The sequence below is a fragment of the Lipophrys pholis genome (genome assembly GCF_963383615.2).
Source record: "Lipophrys pholis genome assembly, chromosome: 2".
Classification (NCBI taxonomy): Eukaryota; Metazoa; Chordata; class Actinopteri; order Blenniiformes; family Blenniidae; genus Lipophrys; species Lipophrys pholis.
The window spans coordinates 14,596,753-14,619,564 of record NC_137636.1 but is presented as its reverse complement, the minus strand read 5'-3'; the positions used below and the strand labels follow the sequence as shown (position 1 = coordinate 14,619,564).

At 40.6% G+C, this 22,812-nt stretch overlaps 1 protein-coding gene across 1 annotated transcript in view; it reads left to right on the top strand.

Moving 5' to 3' along the window:
• zfhx3b (zinc finger homeobox 3b) overlaps nt 1-22,812 on the top strand; it is a 137,100-nt gene that overhangs the window by 100,552 nt on the left and 13,736 nt on the right. The window contains exons 6-8 of the mRNA XM_080458316.1: nt 9,357-9,464; nt 18,731-18,867; nt 19,431-19,631. Coding sequence (XP_080314442.1) covers nt 9,357-9,464; nt 18,731-18,867; nt 19,431-19,631 — 446 coding nt within the window. The remainder of the gene's footprint in view (nt 1-9,356; nt 9,465-18,730; nt 18,868-19,430; nt 19,632-22,812) is intronic.

Sequence of the window (22,812 nt, the reverse complement as noted above, 5' to 3'; positions counted from 1 at the left end):
AAATTTCATTATATGCATCACAAACCATACTGCCTGATGAAATCCACTTTTAAAAGTATGCAAATAAGGATCTTAAGAAAATCATAGGAGTCATACACTGCAGTTGAATAGACGTCTATTTGTGATTTTGTAATCTAGTTTTAATATAGTTTTCATTAAACCTCTCCTCACAGGAACAAAGAGGACAACATTGAATCTCGGCAGAGAAATGCCTCATTACCCAGAGAAACATTCAGACCTGTACCCGTGTTGTCTCTGTGACTTTGAAGGTTTACCGCTTTTCAGTCGCATTGAGCTCAAGTCTTTTTGGGAACTAAAAAAAACCAAAACAATAATAAAATCTGTATCTATGGCTTCACTCTTGACCGAGACTTTACCTCACTAAGATATTTACAGAATCAATTTGATAATCATAGATACCTTGCAGTATCTTTTGTTGTTGTTGTATTTCTCTATGTCTATGATTGCAAACAAAAATCTAACTCATCCAAATGCATCTCCTATAATTGCATCGTGAAGTTAGTTGATTATTTGCTACATAATTACTGTGAAAAACAACCTGCCTATTAAGCATTTAATGGCAGTATAACAGAAAGCGATTACTATTACTTTGCTGCACACAGTGAAAATAAGGATTTCTCTAAATTAAAAGAATCCTCAAACTACAGCTAAAGCTAATTGTGTTGGGTCTTGTACAAACATCTGGTTGTACATCATTTGTAAGGGCTAAATGCTGATCTGCTAGGAAGGCCCTTACAAACTGTGTCCTGAGTGTGTGTTTTTGGGACTGCTCTGCTGCCAGGGAGTCTGATAGCTTTTGAATTATTTATCCATCTGGCTACTGGACGGTAGTCACGGTGACCTGAGCCCCATAGTGGCTGTCTGGCGACATCTCCCTTCAACAGTAGCCATTAACAGACAAGTGGTAGGGGTGCTAATGAGCGGGGTGCAGTGTGCACAGAACCAGAGTTTTCAAACCCTCCAAGTTGTTTTACCATGTGGACTATACACCGAATAAAGACGCAGGAGAGATTTACAAAGATCTGAGTGCAGAACTTTTTTAATTAGGTCAAAAAAAAAAGAGGTTAGAAAAAGAAAGATTGAAAAAGAAAGAGAGAAACAACCACCCGTTTTCCTATTAAGGAGAAATGTCAAGCGCGGTGGTGAAGCAATAGTGTGTGTGCATCCCTTTGTTGTCCTCCCTGACATTGAAGGCTAATTTTTCATGGTTATTTGAACTGGAAAATGAAAGAGAGGTTTGTGATTATTTCCTATAAATGACAACACAATCGCATTACGCTTCAGTACAAACACAGAGAGGATATTGCCTTTTCATATTTCATGTGAAAGTAATGGATGGGCTATGCAAAGAGGAACAGAAAGAAAGACAAATGGTGAAAGAAAGCTCCCTATGTTTGATTTGTATTAGAAACTGAGTGGATAGAGGTAGGGAAAGCTTTTTTTCAATAAGTGGTAGCACTCTCATGGATGTTTTAAAGTGCCTGTGCAATGTAATCATTGGATTTCTTTAGCAATTAGCTATGAGCAACCAGCGAGGTGGTTGTTAGAAGAAAACTTACCCAGGGTATTCAGTGCAATCTCTCGACTAGAAAAAAAAAAAATATCCATAACAAAGTCCAGCCTTGTGCTGTTTTTGTGTACAGTATATCACTACAGTTCTGTGATGTAATGAATTAAAATAAGTGTAAAAAAGAAATAAAGCATCAGAACTAGCCCGGTCTTATCATACTCTATCTCTCCCCTTAACTATCTTGAAACTTCTGAACTTAGCGGACCACTGAACCTTTGAGAGAAAACACACATCAATGATACACTACATTTTATATTTTAAATAAAATTGATTAGCAAAATTGGTATTCATAACCTTGTCAGATTCTGTTTTATCTCTGCGTACGCTTTCATAAACAAACAGACAGTCAAGCCCAGGGCTGTGGATGGAGACAGGGAGGCCGAATGACCAGAGAGGAGGATGGCAAACCAGCCCACTCTGGAGGGGTGTGCTGAGAAATATGTTTGTGTACTTTAAGTTTACAAAGATTGAAGAACTGGCAGGAAAGCCTCTGCCGGCAGGACTCATGTAAATAGGACCCATGTGGGAGCGATGAGCCGGACTCCGAACACGCGCCGAGGTAGGGGCTACATACATCCAACCATGGCAACATTGATTTTCTGAGCTAATACCTCCACAGAACAGTCCACAGGCAGATGGAAGCACTACAAAGATATGCAAATGGTGCATTCAATAAATCGACAGATCTTTTTCAGACAGTCCACTGTACTGGTCTGCAGTGTCTAAAAGGAGAGATAAACAGATTATTACCTGTTAATGGACACACATACACATAGTCTGCCCACTAGGACAAACATACAAGCACCTGCCTGTTACCTTGGAAAAACTTTGATCTATAATAGAATTTCATGTTAAGCAGAAGTGCTTCAGAAAAGCACATCAAATAAATGCCAGGATCATCCAGCATTAGCTTTTAGTATGAAAGTGCTATTTTTAAAGTGGCATGCTATATTTTTAATTTTCAAGGTTTTCTTCAGGAAAGCTTTTTGCACAGTATCTTGTGTATAATAACAAAACAAACTGTGGGTATAGTCATATTCAGTGCGCTTATTAGTCAGATATGAAACAAAAGCTGCTGGGTGTATGTCATATATAATAGATGTGGGCTGTCTTGTTAAGCCCAGCAGGCTGCATGTGGCTGTGTCTCTGTGGAGAAAGACTCTGAAGCTCACTGTACCTGGTAATTAAAGAGAGTTTGTGGCAAAAGCCAAACATCAGGAGAGATGAGCTATGAACAAAAGAGCTGTGACAGTTTCAGGTTATGTGATTTTTGTGTCCCTTTTTGCCAAATGAAAAATCAATACATTTTCCGGGTTATACATATTCAGAGTGTCCACCATGCTTCCGCCCTGATGGAGAGGAGGGCGGGGGACTGCGGGTTAGAGTGGGGGGAGTCGCCTGTTCGCCTGTCATAACTGTACCATCGCATTTTCCAACCCACTGGTGAATATTTCAGAGTTGATGTGATTGCCCTTTATGACAGCCGTGATGCCCCACCACCCTCACCCCTCCCTTTTTTCTTTTTTCTTTTTTTTTCTTCACACACCCCTTCAGCCACCCCCACACACCGTCAACCCACCCCAGTCCCTTTGAATAGCTGTAAATAGGTGAAGGCATTGTAGTGTGAGCTGGAGGAAAAAGAAAAAAAAGATGCATTAATAAAAAGGAGGTTGATTTAAGAGGAGGCAGTGGTGGAAGACGATAAGCATAAATGCATGGCGGAGGGTGGCGGTGGCAGAGAGGCAGAGTGACTCTTTGTGCAGGACCATGTCCCTCAGGCAGAGTAGATGGAAGAGCATGGCCCGGTGACGCTTTTGCCCCCATCCAGGCTTTTAGCCTACTGTCCTAGCAGGGAAAAGCACAGTCTGCATCTTCCATTGTGGACATAATATGTGTTAGTTAGCGGTCGTCATCCTGGGCATTCAAGGAACCCAGTGTGGTGCGTGTGTGTGTGTGTGTCTGATGGGGCAGAAGAGTGAGCAGTCCCTGAATGCTCAGTCCCTGTGTAGCCACATTAACCTAGATCCTCCCCTCCTTCATCACCGCAGTAAAACACAAAGAGAAAAGAACTGGAGCAGCACTCACTTTATCCACTTTATTTGTAATGTATCTAAACATGCCATTATCATGAGAAGTATTTCTAATTAGCATGATTTCCCCCGAGATAACACTTTAGGGAGAATATTTAATTCTTTACAATGTGCTTGATAACTTCCTAATTTACTAAATATCAAGAGTGCAAAAGCAGTGAAATTATCCACTCCCAAAGTGTTTTTTTGAGATCTATTTTATCTGTTAAAAATAATATAAAAAAAAAAATAATGAAAATCTGACCTGAATACACTGTGCATCCTTAAACATGGGATGCAGTGGCTTTGAGACGCGAGAGGGATGAAATTTAAGTGTTGTGTGCAGGAGCTATGAGCCGGTTTGATGAGCGGGCACCACCAGGAGAGCAGTGTGAGCCATCACTGCTGTTTGTGATTAACTTGCTGTTTAAAGTTTTTTTTTGTTATTAGCCGCCTTACCCTTGCACCCCTCCTCCATCTTCTGCACCTCCTCCTTCTCCACTATATCACCCCTCCTTCCCTCCCTCACTCTTGCCCTCAGCCCCTTGGAGACACAAAGTATTCATTCACATTTAGATCCTGAGGTCACAGCAGGGCCAGCAGGGAGAGGCCAACGAGTCCCCCCATAGACAGGTCAGGAATCTAACACATAACTCCGACCAGCAGCGCTGAGGTAGCTCACTCTTCTTTCCTTTCAAAATGTGAACTTGTGTGGGTGAGAGGGAGTGAGAGCATGAGTAAGAAAGGAAGCGTATGCATCTACTTTTATTTTCTGTGTATGTTTGTGCGTGGCAGGTGGATTTGTAAATTTTTGATATCTCACCACAATGAACCTAAAATATTTGCATTTCTCTACACCTGGCATCGTTTTACACGTCATTCTTTGTGTTTTGAAGATAAACAGATATCAGTTTTAATAAGTATCACACGTACATGACACTTTAAAGTACATGCACATCATCAGGGTGATGAATGTTTTGTGAGTCATTTAGACGACTTTTATTTACATACTTGAATTCGGCTATATGTGTCGTCAGGCCGTGGCCATTATGGTTACTGATGATGTTGTGGTTAACTGCTTGTTCAGAGCCAAAAGCTGCTCTTGTCTTTGGCGATGTTGTGGTCATGTTTCGTTCACTTGTGGTTTTATGAGGTTGTAGCTCGTGAGTACATAAGAAGAGAGCGTCAGTGAGCATATGCATGTAGGGGGGTGTGGGGGGGTGTCACAAAGGGTGGGAGTGTTTTCCTATGTGTTGTGCTTTTAAAAGAGGGGGGGGGGGGGTCTTGTATATGGGGCACAGAGGTGCTGATATGAGGCGCGGACAATGCATGAAAGCCCTCAGCATGGGCCCTGTGTCTCATTGTCCCATGGTACCCTCCTGTCACTTTCATTTTGCACCCTCTTGTCCAGAGTCAGGGCAACTTTGATATAAGGAAGGGGTGCAAGGGATGATGGGGGAGCAAGAGGGGGATTTTTAAAAAGAAGTAGGGGAGAAAGATAGAGTCTGTGAAGTGTGAAATAAGATTGCTTTTTATCCGACAGTGCAGTGCTAAAGAAAAGGAAGCTGTCCGGCCCTGGATAAAGCAGGGGGAGCACACCTCTCTGCAGCTCCTGTGACACCTGGTTAAAATGATAACAACAGCCTCAATAATCATAATGAGAGTAATGAGAGCTTAGGCAGGCAGCTCCACACAGGAGCCCAGAGAGAACCAGAGCTCAACTCTCGCTTCCAGTACTTGAGAGCCAGGGAGAGGGAGAAGCTCAGTTCAGCCCCCGCGCTGGTTCTCCATGACTTACGAAAGCCAAGCGAGATAGATAAGACAGGATCGTTGACTGAGGTACTGTATATGCAACAAAAAGAGCAGGCTGCCACTGCTGTTTCAGGAACACTGGAGCCTTTCTCAGGTAGGACCAGAATTCTGTACTTTAAGAGCGGCAGCTATCATCACAGCAGTATATTCTGCTGAGGCCAAGGATAGAGGAGGAGCCTGACCTAGTGAAAGATATCTAGAGTGACTATTATTACTTGCCGCTGCTCTTCTCTACAGTCTGGGAAGGAATACTGGAAAGTGCAGTGGTTACCATCAATTATTTATTAGGCCGTTTGTGCTTGTCAGTCTGATTAGCATTAGTGTAATCACTGCTCTTCAGGGGAAAGGAAGGCTGCTCTCTCTCATCTGAAGGTAATCTTGCCATTTTCAGTGTCTCATCTTCACTGGACAGCTCTTGCATAGCATCTGCTTTTGTCATCTCCACATATTTCTTCTCTTTTCCCCTTCCCTGTGTGTTTCTGTCTGTTTCTGCTCAGCCCCTTCCCCCCTGCACCTCATTAAACGTGTGTGCCAGTTGCTCTCTCCCAGCTTGTATAGAGTGACACCTATGGGTCTGATTAAGACTCTGCATTCTCACTGGCAATACACGAAGAGGGGAAGAGCGCTGAGCTCCTGGATGGGGCCTGCGTGTGTGTGTGCGTGCGTGCGTGTGTGTGTGTGTTTGTGTGTGTGGGTGTGTGCGCAATGCTGGGAAAGGGAACTCATGAACTGTCCCCTCTGAGTGACTGGCAGAGCAAAGCTGATATTTATATGCCCAGAATAAATGAGCGTAATCTCTGTGTCGCATTGAGCTTATTCAGCTTGCATGATTAGATTAATGGAACTGTTTCATATCATTGTATTAGGATTGTTAATGAAGACAATTAATTAGAAGACAACCTCCGGGCTATTGTCCTTTACATCTCTCAGATTTGGGTTAGAAATGGCCTGCTGCCATAGCTTTGAGTGTTTCTCCTAATCTATTTTCAAGTTAATCTATGGCTGCAGTTTTAGTGTCTCTTCCATTTGCATCCTACTCTTAGGCCACTCATGACCTTTCATTAATTATAGTCAGCCTAGCTTTAATCATTCTGTGATACTGTTGTAGATGAGGCAAGAAATAGGCAAAGCCATTTGCCACTTAAAGATGTAACGCTTCTCCTGGAATTAAACGTCTGCATTTCTGCATAAATTATGGATGGGACTCTGTGCTGTGTGCACTGAATGTGTCATATAAGTTGATTAAACATCTAAATAAAGAAGTATAGAAAACATGAGGCGGGAAAAAAAAAACATTGTTGAACACGTGCATGTAGGACGTTGGGGGTGGGTACAGGCAAGCTGAATAGCATTAGAATGTTGGCTGCCTATCACAGTAATGTTCAAGCACAAAGTGTGTATTAATGCGTAGGTGGGGAATTAGTCTCACTACAAGTGTCACACAGCTAAGAAATGACACCTTGCCCCATTTTTAAAGGTTAAAAAATTTACCTGGGGATTATTTTGTAATCTGAGCACCTATGCAGTTGTACAGTATCCTAATTCTTGCTCAGTTGTGGAGATTTATACAGGCAGGAGTTAGATGGGATTTGAAGACTCTGCAGCAGATCTGTTGTTTTTTTTTCTGGGAATGTTTGAGATCCGCCTCACAAGCACTGCATGGAATTTATAGGTTGCCTTGGAAACATAATAGACACACGGTTAAAAATAAAAGACCAAAATTCTCCTCATTGTGTGGAGAATCTACAGAACACTTAAAAATAAAAAGAAACTAACACAAGTAGCCAGTGATCCCTTTTGAATACTGTTATTAGACATAACAGCATTGGCTCACAGTTTGCTTTTAGCTGTAATGTGTAACAACAAAATCCATACACCTATCACTCATCAGGCAGCTGTTTCATAAAACAACCGTACCAGCAAGCAGGAAATAAAGGATGCTGCTCCTTTCCTGTTGTAACAGTGTTTTCCAATGACCTTGTTATTTTACAAAAAAAGGAAAAAAAATGACAGTTTCTCCGTATTCATTCAGATGCAGAATAATGCAACATTGTTGTTGAAATAAGCATTTATTATTATTTTAAAGCCGGAATGTGCATCCAGTTAACCCAAACAAAGAAAATATTTTGTGCATCTGTAATAAAAATAGACAAACGTATTGTTGGTATTTAAAATATCCATGGCTTTTTTTTTTTTTAAGCTAATAAATGACGCACATACACACAGCAGTGAATTAAACGTGAAACTACAAAACAGTAATTTCATTTAATGTATTTTCACTTGAATACATAACTTATGAATTTGTTTGAGTTGTTCGCCGCCTAAAAAATAGCAAAAACAATGCTTTCGAATATTTTATTGATGTCTACGAATGCTAAGGACAGGCCTGTGAATAAAGCAATATAATATTAGGAGTTTGAGAAGACCATACCAACTGTACACATGGTATGCAACACGTTCATACCTGTATCAACACATTGAAAGCAAGTGTTGGGTGTAATGTACCATCATCAAAGTGGTTTTGGTTGTGGGTAGTCATGTGGTGAGCGAAGATTGGATGTGTGATGACTGCAGGGCTGAATACTTGAACAGGATATTTCAGTAGCTGTTGTAGCTTTGTCAATATATCAATAGCTCATAGAGTAGAGACCTAAGCATGAAAGCATTTTCAAAAGAGCATTTAAGTACATTTGCTGAGAATTAGCTGACTTGTGTAATAACTGATAGGGCCTATTGACTGCGGCCTAGTTTACTGTTGTCAAATCAATGCTCTTGCATGCAAGTCTCACTACTTTTAAACAAACTTAACAGGCAAAGGGGATGTTCAGGGGGCACTGGAGGGAAATAAAAAAGATTGATGCCCTTTTTATTATCTGTTTTTGCTATCTTTTCCTCTGTGTGTTACTTACAAATGGCGTTATTGGATATCCATTGTTTGGACTTCGATGTTCCTAAATGGCCTGATATATCGAGCTGAGGCTTTTAAGGTGGTTACAGGGGATTTCTGCCTTTGACTTGGCATAAAAATAAAATGAATTGTGGCTCTGAAAGTTTTAAATATTTATGATTTTTTATTTTTTTTTGCCATAGTAGGATAGCAGAAGTGAAATGTGGTTTGTATTGGTAAGTAACCTAGCAGATTGCAACAGGGGACTGTGTGTGTGTGTGTGTGTGTGTGTGTGTGTGTGTGTGTGTGTGTGTGTGTGTGTGTGTGTGTGTGTGTGTGTGTGTGTGTGTGTGTGTGTGTGTGTGTGTGTGTGTGTGTGTGTGTGTGTGTGTGTGTGTGTGTGTGTGTGTGTGTGTGTGTGTGTGTGTGTGTGTGTGTGTGTGTGTGTGTGTGTGTGTGTGTGTGTGTGTGTGTGTGTGTGTGTGTGTGTGCGTGTGTGTGCGTGAGAAAGAAAGAAAGAAAATGGGGCTCATTTAATATAAGCTCTTTCTCTTGAAGGATACCGCTCACACAATAATTTTTCCATCCGCCCACTTCAAGACACATGTGTGCTTTTTTTTTTTGGCTTTTTCCCCCCCCCCACAATTTTATGTCCACTTTAAACGGAGGAAACCAGATTTGTCTCATGGCTTTGAATACTTAGTTACAATAATATGATAATAATGACAACATAAAGGAGAGAATATTTGCCTTTCCCGTTCAATTATAAATCAGTTCTGATTTTATAATTCATGTCAGAATACATTTCACAGTGACATCAGGCAGCGCAGGACAGAAAGCAGATTCTGCCCTCTTTGTCTGCTCGCCTTGCAACTGTGTGTCAGCAAATGTAATTGTTGCAAGCTCCTATAGAAAAAAACGCTGCCGTCCCTTTAAGTGCTTCCACCAATTCTGATGGCGTGGTGATTTACATATCCCGTTCTCCCTCCCCCTTCAGGAGAGCTGAGCGAGGATGTGGAGGCTGCTAGTGAGACCACCACAGACCAGGAGGACCAAACCAAAGACAGAGAAAGTGGGGGGGAGAAGGAGCTCACCAAAGGGACAGGTAAGGCCAATATTTACACATGTATTTAGGGAGTGCTTCTCACAGGATTAAGGCCGCCATGCTGCTGAATGGTGCTAAACAAAATTAAATGAAACACATTTTATCAAATCATTTAGACCCTTTTTAGGCAATAAACACATTTTTTTTTAAACACCTCAATCTAGTATTTTAAGGACCACTCTTTCATGCTCCATCATTCTCTTCAGATAAAGGATAAAAATGACAATTTAAGGAATATCCTTAGAAGACATTTGACCCTTGTTCTTGTCTTGGATCAATAGGTGTGAGGAACAGGCCTGAGAGTGTAACTCAAACTGTACCACATGCAACAGCATTGCCCCCTTCTCAAACTTTTCTGCACACAGAGACGGAAGAAAGACAACGCTTACGTGTTTCATACTGTCAAATCAGAGTGGCTCTCTTTTACTTACAGGTGTAGATGGTTAGGCCTGAGCAGGGGGTTGGGCTTGGTGTAGTGGGGGCGGATCTTGGTCAAATTCAAACTCTCAAGTGCAAGATGCATTTATGAGCCACTGCTTTTGAACATTTTAGCCAATAACTTCTGTTACTACATTTGTATTATTATTAGCTTGAGTACATTCGAGTACAAAGTACATGTATTTCTGATTGTAGTCCTTTTTGTTGAGCTGTTGACGCGAAAGCAGTCTGAGCTGCAGTCAGCAGCCTGACGGGCCTTTTTTTGACTGGAGAACTGTTTGTACATCTAACAGACTCTTGTAAAAGTTGGTTTACTGTACTTTAATTACAAAAAAAAACCCTAAGCGCTTTTGTGTGCGTGCGAGCGTCCGTGCGTGCGTCAAGCTTTGTTTATGGCTTCTGCTCAGATTTGAGTAGCAGTGTGTATATTAAATATGGTTTCTTTTTTTTTTTCAATGCAGGATTTATTTAGTGCGCCTCTGTTAGAAAAACAGTACTGCCAGTTAAGACGTCTCTTATTCAATAGTGGAGATTTCTGATAATGATGACACTGAACAGTAACGGGCCTGAATAGATGCTTTTCACTTGTCTAACTTCTTGTGTTACTGCAGGATGTTTTGATTTACACTAGTCAGGTTAAAAGCTGGAAAACAATTCAGACCTTTTGCATACCTAAGTTTTTATAAAGTGCAGCAGAAAAAAAAAAAAAAACTTCATCACAGTGTTTGAAGCCCAGCCTTTGTAAAACGTCTTTGATATTCGAACTTCTATTTTAAATGAGGCTGAGTTGTTTGTGCTCTTTGAAAGGGCGACACTCTTCTTTGATGGGAGAAATAATGATATGCATGCCTGACTGAATATGGCTAAAAGTATGTTTTAGCACATCAAAATAAAGCACTTTAAAAAGCATTAAAATGAGCTGGCCGATTAATAATTCACTCATACCTGTGGTGCACAGGAAGACGACTCCTCGCATTAGGATTCCTCCTTTTTGAAAGGCATGCAATTTGATACAAGCATATTCAGTTCCTTTCCTCCCCTCTGTCAGTCGCTAATCACCAAATAAGTGTGTTTCTGTGTTTTCACAAAGGAAGTATGTGCTTGCATATGAAAAATTTACAGCTTCCCAGCAGCTTATTAGAAACGCTTAGTTAAAAATAGCATTGCATTAGGGAACCATGGCTGAGGTTCTGTTTGATGTCAGTGAAAAGGTGGGTGGGTATGCTGGGGTAGTGGGTTCAAGGCTGTGTTGTCAGCAAAAGGTAGACAGCTGTAGTTTAATGGAAGTGTCTCTTTTTGTGCTTCAAACTTTTTTGTGTGTGATTGATGAACGTCATGCCCATTTAAAAGCAAGTGCAGAAAAACCTGTCTTGTCGGGAGGAAGCGAGGAAGACCTCACAATGCATTCAATAAACAGGGGGAGCACTTGTTTGGGCTGGTGATTGTCTGGAAATGTTATACAGTAGATACACGGATGACGTGTATGTTAAAATATGCCGGATGAACCTGTTATTCATACGAAAGGTGCTCAGTCTCCCACTGTCTGAGGCTGAGCAGTTTCTGAGGTCCATCATTAGAAGTACCAAAGTATTTCTTCTCATCGTTGTCATGTAGCAGTTGAAACAGAGCACAACATTGTTCCTTTACAAATGACAGTCACTGTCAGACAGACGGCATTAGTGAACACAGAAAGAAAAAAAAGGCTTCCTCCTTTTTAAAGCCTCTGTCAATCTTATTTTCTCTTTCTTGTTCCACAGCTCCTCAGTATTCATTAAAATCATTTAGAGGTACATCAGAAGCCTTTGTAAAATGCATATGTATTCGGCATGTCATCTCTTGAAAAATGCCTTCATTATTCTGTTGTTGTTCTTTTTTTGTTTGTTTTGTATCTATCCTACTGATGATACATATATGTGCATGTAAAGGCATTCAGACATATGTAAATGTCATATGCTCCCAACACTGCACACTTTATGTGGTGCAGATTTTCTAAGATGATACAAAAAAATTATCACAAATATACATTCAGACGCACAGGAAAAGAGTTAAATGTTGGAGGTAGCTGAAAACTGACTTGATTAGGAATTCAAAGGGTCATTTTTAATGTAAGTGATGAAATATGTATAAATGGACCGCCGTGAGAGTCGTTCCTCCCTCCTTACACGTTTCTCGCCAAGCTGAGACAGCACTGGCTGAAGGGAAGCGGGATCCTTACTTCATTAAAGCAGGTGGTGTAAGCAGCAGACAAATGTATGGAAGTGCAGCAAGGAGCAAGGCAGAAATGATGGAGGCAAGGGAAAATTGAAGAGGAAGGCCAAAAGTGCAAAAAGTAAAAAAACAACAACAAAAGAAACAAGGGTTAGTTAATACATATCCAAACTTTCAAAATAGTTTCTCATATCATGGGTCTAACAGAGTGCCATCCAGTGAAATTGACCTTGATATGTATGTATATATATATATATATATATATATATGTATGTATTTGCTTTCCTTGGGTTTAATTTAAGAAAAGTGAAATACATGGTAGGCATGGAGTTGAAGGATTATACTCCAGGCTGTGTCATCCACACTCTGATGACAGGCTTATTGTAGAAATACGAGGGGAAACGGCAACAAGGAGACGCAGAAATTACAGCTTACTCTGTATTTAATTGGTTTTCAAGCCACAGTTTAAAAAAAGATATACTTCCAAAAGTATCTATAAAATAATCTATAAATACAAGATTCAAAGTTCCCACTCAGCAAGTTTAGATGAAACAGGCAAATGAACTGAACTTGTCAAACACAAACATGCAAATTTGCATTTATTATGAGATCTTTTTTTTTTTCTGCCATTTACAATTCCGGTGTCTGCCTGTGTTGTTGAGCTAAGTGTGTAGGTGTATTTTGACGTCGTTTTGATGAGCACCAATTAAAGGTGACATGCAGGTTCCACTTTAGCTTTCGATTAGCTGCTGTTTTTTTTCCCTCTCCCTTTTTTAAACTCTGCCAGTGAACAAATTGTAATGGTATTATCCAACTTCATGACATGTGAAAGCAGAACTTTTTGTTCGGAAACACTGGGCTTAATGGATTAAACAAATTAGATGAAATGTATATTTACCCAAAATTAAGGTGTGCAATTTTACCTGAACAAGCAGTGCAGTTTCACCTCTTCTGCTCGGTAAGAATGGCAGAATTAAAAAAAAAAAAAGAAAAAACTTTTTTGCAAAGAGACGGTGACAGGTTGTTTTTTTTCCGCTGCTATGCATTTCTAAACAGATGCTGAACAGATTTATTTGACAAGAACCGAAACTCTCACATTAGTTTGAGCCTTTCACAGACTATCATGCCAAACCTGCCCTCGCTGTTTTTCTTACCAGGCTCCAACAATAGGGTTTTACAGGTGTTAAGAATGGTCTCAAACTATTTTCAGTTAAGCATTGACACCAAAGCTGTAAAACTGTCTAAACAAAGTCTGAGCAGCTGAATACTGCTTGTGTATGTGTGCGTGGGTGGGCTGCTCGTGTGGGTAAGTGTGTGTGTGTGTGTGTGTACACCAGCATGTGTGTACAGGTGAGGTGTGGATGAGCCGGAGACATGAACACTGGAGCTGCTGTGTTTAATCTGTATAATGAACATGGTGATTAGCATCCCCTAGATGCAGCACCGTGGCATTGCAGTCTGCTCATGTTTTATTGTGCTTTTATCCTTGGAATGCTGCTCATTTACAATCAGGCGTGCCTGATTGTATGGGTTGTTTTCCATATGACAGTGCACACATGTAGATTTAACATTATCTGTGACTGAAAGGTCAAATTGCTTGCCTTCAGTTAGTTACAATCAGGTTTACAAGTTCATGTTTTTACTATTTTCAACTTGAAGACATCCAGTGCTGTGGTGGTGATATGTTATTGCCTGTAAAAACTAAGTAGGGTGAGAAATCAGGTGCGAGAGCACTGAAAATATTTACATATTCATATCACGTCCTTTCAGTGTTTGTCATCCCTCACATTATAATTCCTTTTGTCTTTGAAGATAATAGGCCATAAATTGTCCTTGTTTGTGAGACAACTCCCTGAAAGCTTGGTGTTTATGAGTTTTACCACAGAGTGTTTAATAGTCAAGTGCTTGTGCTGTGTCCTGTAAAGGTGAACAACTTGTCTTTCTGTTGTTCAGTCACCTATAGATTAATAAAACCCCTGTTAATTCTACCAATTTATGGATGTGTGCGTACCTGAAAACACATAACTTTCACTCTCTCTCCAACAAGATTTTGTTTTCTTATTTACACATTTATTTGGACTTTATTAATATTAGAAATTACTTCACCTGTACCTCCAGTATCAGGTTTCAGTTGAAGGTTTCGCTGTTCCTTTTTATTAATGCAGAATAATTACCTTACAAATATAAAATGAAATGAAACACTGCCCTTTATTGCTCTGGGCTCTGACACAGACTGTAGATTAAAAAACCTGGATAGAAATGGGAAAAGAAAAAGACAATATCCAGGTATTGTTAGTACAGCACTGAAAGAAAATGACTTGTACCACTAGGGGAGTTGAATCATCTCCATATTAATGGCCAACTTGCTGAGGGAATAGAGGTGAGGATTTTCTACACTGCTGGAAGCCGAGGGGTGTCACAAGGTCTGAGCAGTATGAAGGTGAAAGGTTTTAAGGAGCTGGGGCTCAGAAGGCACACTTTTCACAAAGTGTCCCGTAGAGAATCATTTGAGTTTCACTACTCAGACAAATAGTCATCAAAGTTCACCTGAATGGCAGACTGTGGATTAAGTTATCCACCCTTGCTGGCATGGACAGAATGGATGAGAGAGGTTATGTTTTTTTTTCACAACCAGTGCTTGAAACTGCAATGCCAAGACAAGACTTGTAGTACGAATGTGGGAGAGCATCTGATCTCGGTCAGTAAGAAGGGAATCCCCCCCCCCCCCCCGAATCATTTTTCTGTATCTCGCATCCTTACATATTGTTTTTTGCAACTTTATAGAATGTGGTTAACCTCTCCCAGGAAAAACTTTAATAGAAGCTGGGATTGTTGTCTTGTAAGATTTCAAAGGCAGATTACCTGTTGTGGTAAATTCAGTCTGTACCATTTCAGCCAGTCTGTCCAGCAACCATCTATTTTCTCCCCTTGAAAGCACAACAAGGTTGTGATTGCTCCAGAGACCAGTGCAGTACGCCAACAGCCCCGTTGCTGCCTGAATAATACAGTCCAGCTATGGAGAGAGACAAGGTGCCAAAGTCCAATTCACTTAAGGGACTCGACAGCACAAAAGCCACTGGTTTACGGAAAAGGGGCATGAATTAATAATCACTTAATTGACTCATAGTTTTTTTTTTATTTGGTTTATTTCCACTCTTGATCTGGCCTCCAAACAAAAGCTCACCCCATGTATCTGTCAGCACGTGCTTGGCGTAGACGGGGCCCCATGTCTAAAGACCAGTCTGAAAGAGGCCTGGGTAACAGGCTGGCTTCTGGCAGACATTAAGGTCATTAACAGGGGGTGTCGTGTGTTCGCCCCTGTGGATGCCTCGTATGTGCATGGAAGAAACATTGTTGATTAAATCAGCCACTGACGTTTCAATATACAATAACACTTTTGTTTGGGGTTTGTTTAAATTATCCTCAGGCCATACATTAACTTGGAATGAAACTAAGCTGAGAAGTAACTTTTCAAAATGACTGAAAAAATATATGATCTTTTTTGGAGGGTCTCTAAACCCCCCCCCGGTATCACAGCAAAAGGCATAACTGGACTTCACCTCTAATTGTTGCCATGTATATTTCACACCCGTACCCATTTCACCAGGGACTGTTGTTCTTTGGCCTTTTTAACAGTACACTGTTCCTGTAATAATCTTGTACCCGGCAAGACACAATGTTTCGGTCATTGGTTCTGATCACTGGTTCGTATTATAGATCCTTGTGTCACATCTGTACGCGCATCCACGCTTGGACAACAGCATTTGTCAAGTTGACTGTGTATAATGGCAGAGGGGCGGGGGGGAGGAGGTAAAAGTTTTTGCTCCCATTTCTTTCCAATGTTTCAGTCAGTTTTTCATCACCTCTGACATAGAAAAATTGGATACAGTAGTTAGATGTTAGTCGCGGTGCCGGTGATGGTGTTGGGTTGTAGTGTTCTTAAGAGAAAAGCGATTGATCAGATTTATGGAGTCATAATTGGCCATGACGAGAGAGAGACTGCCTCTGAGTGAGCTTCTTCAGCTCCCCACCCCTCTCCCTCACTCTCCCTCTCCCTTCCCACATACACACTCTTTCACATAAACATAGAGCATCAGCACTAAAAAGTCGGTTTGGGTCCTTCTGCAGGAGCTCTCCAGTGCTTGAGCATAAACAGCCACTTGTTTTGGCACCAATTGAGCAATTGTGGAAGTGAAATATACTTAACACTTACAGTATGTTTACCTCTCAGTCGTGTTGCTGAGAGGATGCTTGATGCTTAATCCATGCATACTCTCCAAGCTGAATGCATGCGCTTTTGGGTTGAGAGTTGGCTGCTCTTGTGTTCACATGAGAATTCAAGTCTTCTCCCCCCACACGCTTTGCCTGTCTGTTAGTCATAGTCAAGTGACGATAATTATTTTTGTTGAAGTTGTATTAGTCTTTATATATTTCTTTTTCACGTCTTTGTCCTGTTGTGTATAGAAAGCTTTACTCTTCATGACCGCGAAGATGTGGCCATTTTTGTAAAAAGCTTTCTGTTGTGCTAATGTATTGTTAAAAGAGAATGTGATGGGGTATGCGAAGTTCCTATTTGCGCAATATACAATCAGGTAATACTAATAAACCGAAATGTCATGAAATCCAAGGTAAAATCCTGAGTTTGAACTGATAGGTCAAGCAGTGCTTGAAAGGTGAAGGTGATCCCAAATGATCGTCTTTGTTTTCCACTCGAGATGACTTCAGGCAAAGTACGAGTGGACTGAGGTGGAGTTGAGGAGAAATTGGTGAGGACAGTGCCATGACTGAGAGGTTAATGTCAAGGAATGGGAGGTTCCTTTTGTTTAACATTCCCTTTGTTTATTGGCGGATGTGTTTAATAGGATTGGCTGTGACTGGACCGTAATAAGGCCTCGCTGGCTGATCCCAGTGTCTCTGGGAGATCTTGCAGGCTGCTCTGTCCAAAGCCAGGTCCCCCACTGGGTAATCAGTTCAACTGCCCTCGTCCTGATTGGAGCTGACATTTTAATGTCTGGAGCAAGAGCGTGGTCAGCCCGCTTAACCTGACCCCCTGCTAAATCACCCCTCCCCAGCCAGTGCCCTCTGTTCTCAATTTGCCCTTCCAGGACTGTACAAATTAGGCCAAATTTAACTCTTTATGGGCTTGTTAGGGTTTGGGAAGACACTTCCTTAAGTTTCACGGTGGATTCTTTCCCCTGTTGACGAAGAGTGGGGCTCCAGCAGCTCACCCATATGGGCCCTCTGTGGATTGAACTCCTCCATCAGCCCAAGTTGAACTGCTCCATTACAGTCCTGCCTCTCTGTGTGCCACCTTGAGTTACTCATTTTCCCTTTATACTGTGGAGTAGGTTTAAAGTGGTTTGCAGGGGCTATCGTGTAAGACCGTGCTCTGCAGAAATGGCAAAAAGAGATTCTGTATTTTGTTAATATTAGCATTGTTTGCATTAAAAGGATTTGTCATCTCATTTGGTGTGTGAGCTAGTGAAACACTTGTAATAATGATATATGATGACAAAGATTGGAAGCCCCCTGAAAATGACTCTTTTCTTTCTTTCTTTTTTTTTTAGATACCCACAGACTTTTTTTTTTTTTTTTTTTTCAAATCAAAGCATAGTTGTACCCTGTGAAAATGCTTGTGTATGACTAATCATCAGTCTGATGGCGTCATTCAGCCCAGTGGCATGTCTTTATGTCTTGTAAATGTTGGAGTTAAATGAAAGCTTGTCATGTGCAGCCCAGCCTTGGGAAAGTATTGAGATTTGCTCATGGGTTTGAGGGAACATTTCATAATCCCGCCGTCCTATTTTCTCTTTGACACAGACCATGATCACAAAAAAGCATGCTGAGGAACGCTTGTTACACAAATGTGACATGAATTAGTTTTACTTCTGCTGTATATACCTTTAATTGAAACACAGGGAAGAAAACCTTTCAAACTGAACACATAGCTTGATAAAAGTTTGATATATGTATATATTCTTAGGGCCAGATCACTCCTTGTAAGGCACAACTATGACTACGGGTCAGGGGAAAAAAAACACCTGGTAATATTTTGCTTTTCTGCCTGTGGAGCTTTACTTTGGAGACGTAGAGAAAATATTGTTGAATGCTAAATAAATAGTGGAAAGCCTTTTAGAGAAAGTTTAGCTTTGTCGTTGTAATAATTGAAATATTGTTCTTCTGCTGACATTTGACCAATGAACACCCATAGACTGCAAATCATGTTTAAAGCACTTTGACAGTAATTTGTATCACTTTACCTCTTTTACTTCATGGTAATCTTGAGAGGTTTGTGTACTTTGTCTCATATTAAGAGACCTACTGTATGTGGATCGAACATATTAGGTGGCGTGAAACAAAAATCTGTGTGCAAAAGGTGCGTTTTGCCTCTTTTTCTTTTTTTATGCAAATGCACGACATCGATAACAACAATTTCTCGACCCAATTCCCATTAAAGGCACTTACATCACATTTAAGAAAGACATTCCAAAGCCCTTTATCCACAGTGTTATTGATTGACCTGCTCCCAGGCTGCCAAGTCCTCACCTCATCTTGACATGTCTGCTCTCCTCTCTTTATCCCTCCCCCCTGTTTGTCTGTGTGAATGTGTGCACGTTCAGCTTTGTCCAGCCACCTGGAGCAGCACCAGTCAGAGTCCCCTGTTCCCTCCAAAAGGCCCTCTTCACGGTCTGATACAGCAGAGAGCCCACTTTCCTCCAAGCGTCCCAGGACGGCAGAGAAGGGCGCTGCGGAGCAGGTGAGAGTTGTAAATCATATATTTTTGTTCACATCAATGCCCTCGGATATTCATGGAATTCACTTTTTGTAACTCTTTGAATTAAGGGTTTCTTGCTAAAGGTTATCACATCTTTAATGGCCTGGAACTCATTATAAGTCCAAAACTGACTTAATTGAAAAAAAGTAGGGGGGAAAAAAAAAACACAGTCATTTGGTAAGTTAGGTATCTCACTGAAGCTTATGATATTATGCATTTATTTTTTTTAAAACTTCATTAAAACATATTTTTGCCTTCCTGCTACAGATGCCCTGGTAATTGTGTATCAGGTTGATAATCAATATAGTATTTGACAGGTGGACTTTGATGTGGGTGCAAAGACTCATGCTCAGTAATATACACTTGCCGCTGATCAGAGAGATCTGGCGGTTTGAAGGAAGGGGGTGGGCTCTACTCTTCCCGCTGACCTGCAGCTTCTTTCCAAACAGGCCCACCATGCCGAGCACACCCATTTAACTAAATTAACCTATTTCTGTTTATTTTTCTCTTTCTCTTTCTCTGTTCCTCTCGCCACCCCCACGTAGATGTACCAGTGCCCCTACTGCAAGTTCACCAACACAGACCTGAATCGGCTCAGAATGCACGTGATGACGCAACACTCTGTCCAGCCTATGTTACGATGTCCACTGTGCCAGGACATGCTCAACAACAAGATCCACCTGCAGTTCCACCTCACTCACCTCCACAGTGTGGCACCTGACTGTGTGGACAAGCTAATTGCCACTGTAAGTCCAGAACAGTGTGTATTTTGTGTGCGATATCAAACATTGCTTGGAAGCAGTTCTGAATGTCGACGTTTGCCATTTTCCCTCCACCACTGCAACTTTCATGCCATATATGTTTTGTTTAGGTTTTGATGCCAGATTGCATTATTATTTAAAAACATTTTAATCAAATATTATTAATAGCTGTTGGTATCCTTAGGCAAAAAAAAGTAGAACTAAGTAAGATGCTTTTAGTTAGATATACCTGGTAAGTCCTGATATGCAGTCTTTACTGTTACACTTAAGGCGTTCTAATAAAGTTTGATTCATCAATTCATCTAATAGATTAATAATAAATTCAGTAACATAAGAATTTGTTTTGTAAAATAGTTTTTCCCATACATTGCGTTTATATAATTTCTTCTAAAAAAAAAAAATGACAAGGAATAAAACAGTCTAGGAAAAATCATCTCCCAATTATTCTTCCCCCCTTAAATCTCTTTGTACAGGACGCCTGCCCCAGAAAACCATGGGGCTGCTTTACCTATTCATAGTTGTGTTTTACGATTTTACCATATGCATATGTTAAAGTAAATTTAACTTAACTGCTGTGGCCTGGAGTAATTTTTACAAGTTTGGAGTGGCAGTTACAGACATACTATCACAGCATGTGTGTGAGGTAAAGAATATGGCGTACAGAGGTGGCAAGGCCATGTGCTATTGATTACCTCTACACTTTGAATCAGGACGCTCAAACTCTCCACTGCGCTTGAATATAGTGTTACTTCAGTCATTTATAATTTTACATCGTCAAGAGAACTGCTGCTTTATATAGGTCCAGCATATGGTTACTTACTTACTTGCAATGCCACGGAGATGAGAAAGTCACTGTTAATGAAACGCTCACCCTGGAGTGGCTGCCGAGCTATGAGAGCAGTTGTCATCTCAGCCTATCCCCCTCTAAATTGCCAACATGCATTCTTTTATAAAACACAAAAGAAGGCTGTTATTTGTGAAATAGCTGCAGGCAATCCCATCAGCATGTGTTGGAAATGATTAGACCTTTCAAGATGCCTTTCTCTCCCCCTTTTTTAATTGTCTTAATGCACCCATCATCAGAGAGCCTTTTCATCTCTCTTCTAATCACAGTCATTTGGGGAGGGAAACTCATAATCTGATTTTGTATTTCTTAATGATTTTACGATGAGCAGCTCTCTCAGTTCCCAGTCCATTTATCACTTCACTGACATTATTGCTATGTCTATGATCACCTGCGTGTTAGTCAAAACAAAGCCTATCAATGTGAAAGCTCAAATAAATGCAGCCAGATTATTCCAAATTTAATTAACATTCACACCACTTCATGAAATCCCACTAAAAGCAACCAGAACCAATGGGTCACAGTCAACCTCTTAAGTAAGAAATTCAAATGGATAGTGAAGAAACCAAAACCGTAACAACTATACTTCTGCAGAAATTAAGATGCAAAATTCATACCGTTTGTCGCTTGAGTCATGTGATCTTTGACTCGCATTAGATTTATATTCACCGCAGAGCTGTCCTACACACATTTTCCAGAGAGAGAAAAATTCCTTTACTTTTTTTTAATACTCATCAAGGGGAAATAAAATTTTATTTCCCCTGTTTTCTTGTAAATCAGTGAGCAAATCTTTGTTCTGTCCTATCCTGTGAAGCTAAATAGCTTGCTGGACAATCACCGAATAAAACATTGCTCTGTCGGCTGCCTAACCATCTTCATCCCCCATCTAGAAAGTAAATGGCAAGCACATTAGTATGGTAGACAGCAATATTTATTTCTTTTATAGAGGTTGTAATGTACTGAACCACTACAAGAGGAGATAGAACAGAGGTAATATAACACGCATTAAAGCCAGCACCTTTTTATAACTGGTGAATGCAGATGGAAAGGTACTTTATCCTTTTCACGTGTCTACAGAGAGGAGCCTAATTAATTCTGAAATAGGTGACTTTTATTTCTTGTCAAGCATGCATAATGATATGTTCACTCTCTTACCCTTCATTCCCTCATTCGCCAAATGTCTTTGTACTCCCCTTTCCTTTCCTTTGACTTTCTTTCCTTTCCAGCCCAGTGCACTCTGGGTCCGTCACGTATAAAGTGTATCGGTAGTGGACTAACAAAGTTTATGGATACAATATACACGCACTCCTCCTGCCCACCCTCTCTCACTCCATGTGTCATTTTCTGTCAGTGTGAGCTTGGGGTAATGAAAATAATTGTGCTTCATTAATTCTAAGTCTGGCTGGATGATAGCCATTTTGAACTATGTTTGCCAATTATGCAGTCCAAATTAAAAGTGACCTTGGGATACTCTGCTCTTTCCTGTAATCATCCAGTGAGGCAGTTGTCTTAAAACAGTCCACTTTGTAATGTTATTCACCGCTCTTGTTGCGTCGTTTTGTTTTGTTCCCTGCCCTGCTCATTTCATGGCATGTTTACTTTTCTGTTAGAACAAAACAAAAACACAGACACATAATGCATGAATTGCTTTTTTTTTTTTCCTCTCCAAGATTTATCATAGAGTGTTGTATTCGAAGTGTTCACAGTTCCACTTAACCTTGAAACCTCTGGGTACCTGTGGACAATTTGACACGCAGCAGTAGTTTCAACGCAAGTGTCACTCCCTCATAAGAAAAGTAACTAGACAGCATATAGTTTATATGGTGGATTTACTAACACGCTATAATGTGGTATCTGACCTTTTAGAAGAACATGCCATAATTCTGGTCAACCGCAACTGTTCACGTTCTCTGAAATTATTTCAGAAGTATTTGTCAAGAATTTAAGGATTTTGAGCTTTAGTGGTGTGGAAGGGAGGTAATGTAGAATAGTGTGTGAGCCACCATCCCAAAACATGTTTCTGTGTTTGTTTCACGTATTTATATCAACTATGGATTTATCCAAACCATTTTCCAGTTAACAGGTATATTATGTGACATAATAATGAGTGTACAGAGGAGGGGGATGATGTCAATTGAAATGCATCACACAGACCATAGCTGATTGCTGTGTTTGTGGCATTATGACGAAAGGTGAAAAAGCCAAAGCCTCGTAATCCCCGACCTTCATCCAATGATAATTGTTGAATAGGGAATTGTTAATGAGTGACTGTGAGTGATACATTTCTAAGTTTTGACGGTGAAAATAAAGCGAGCTATCACA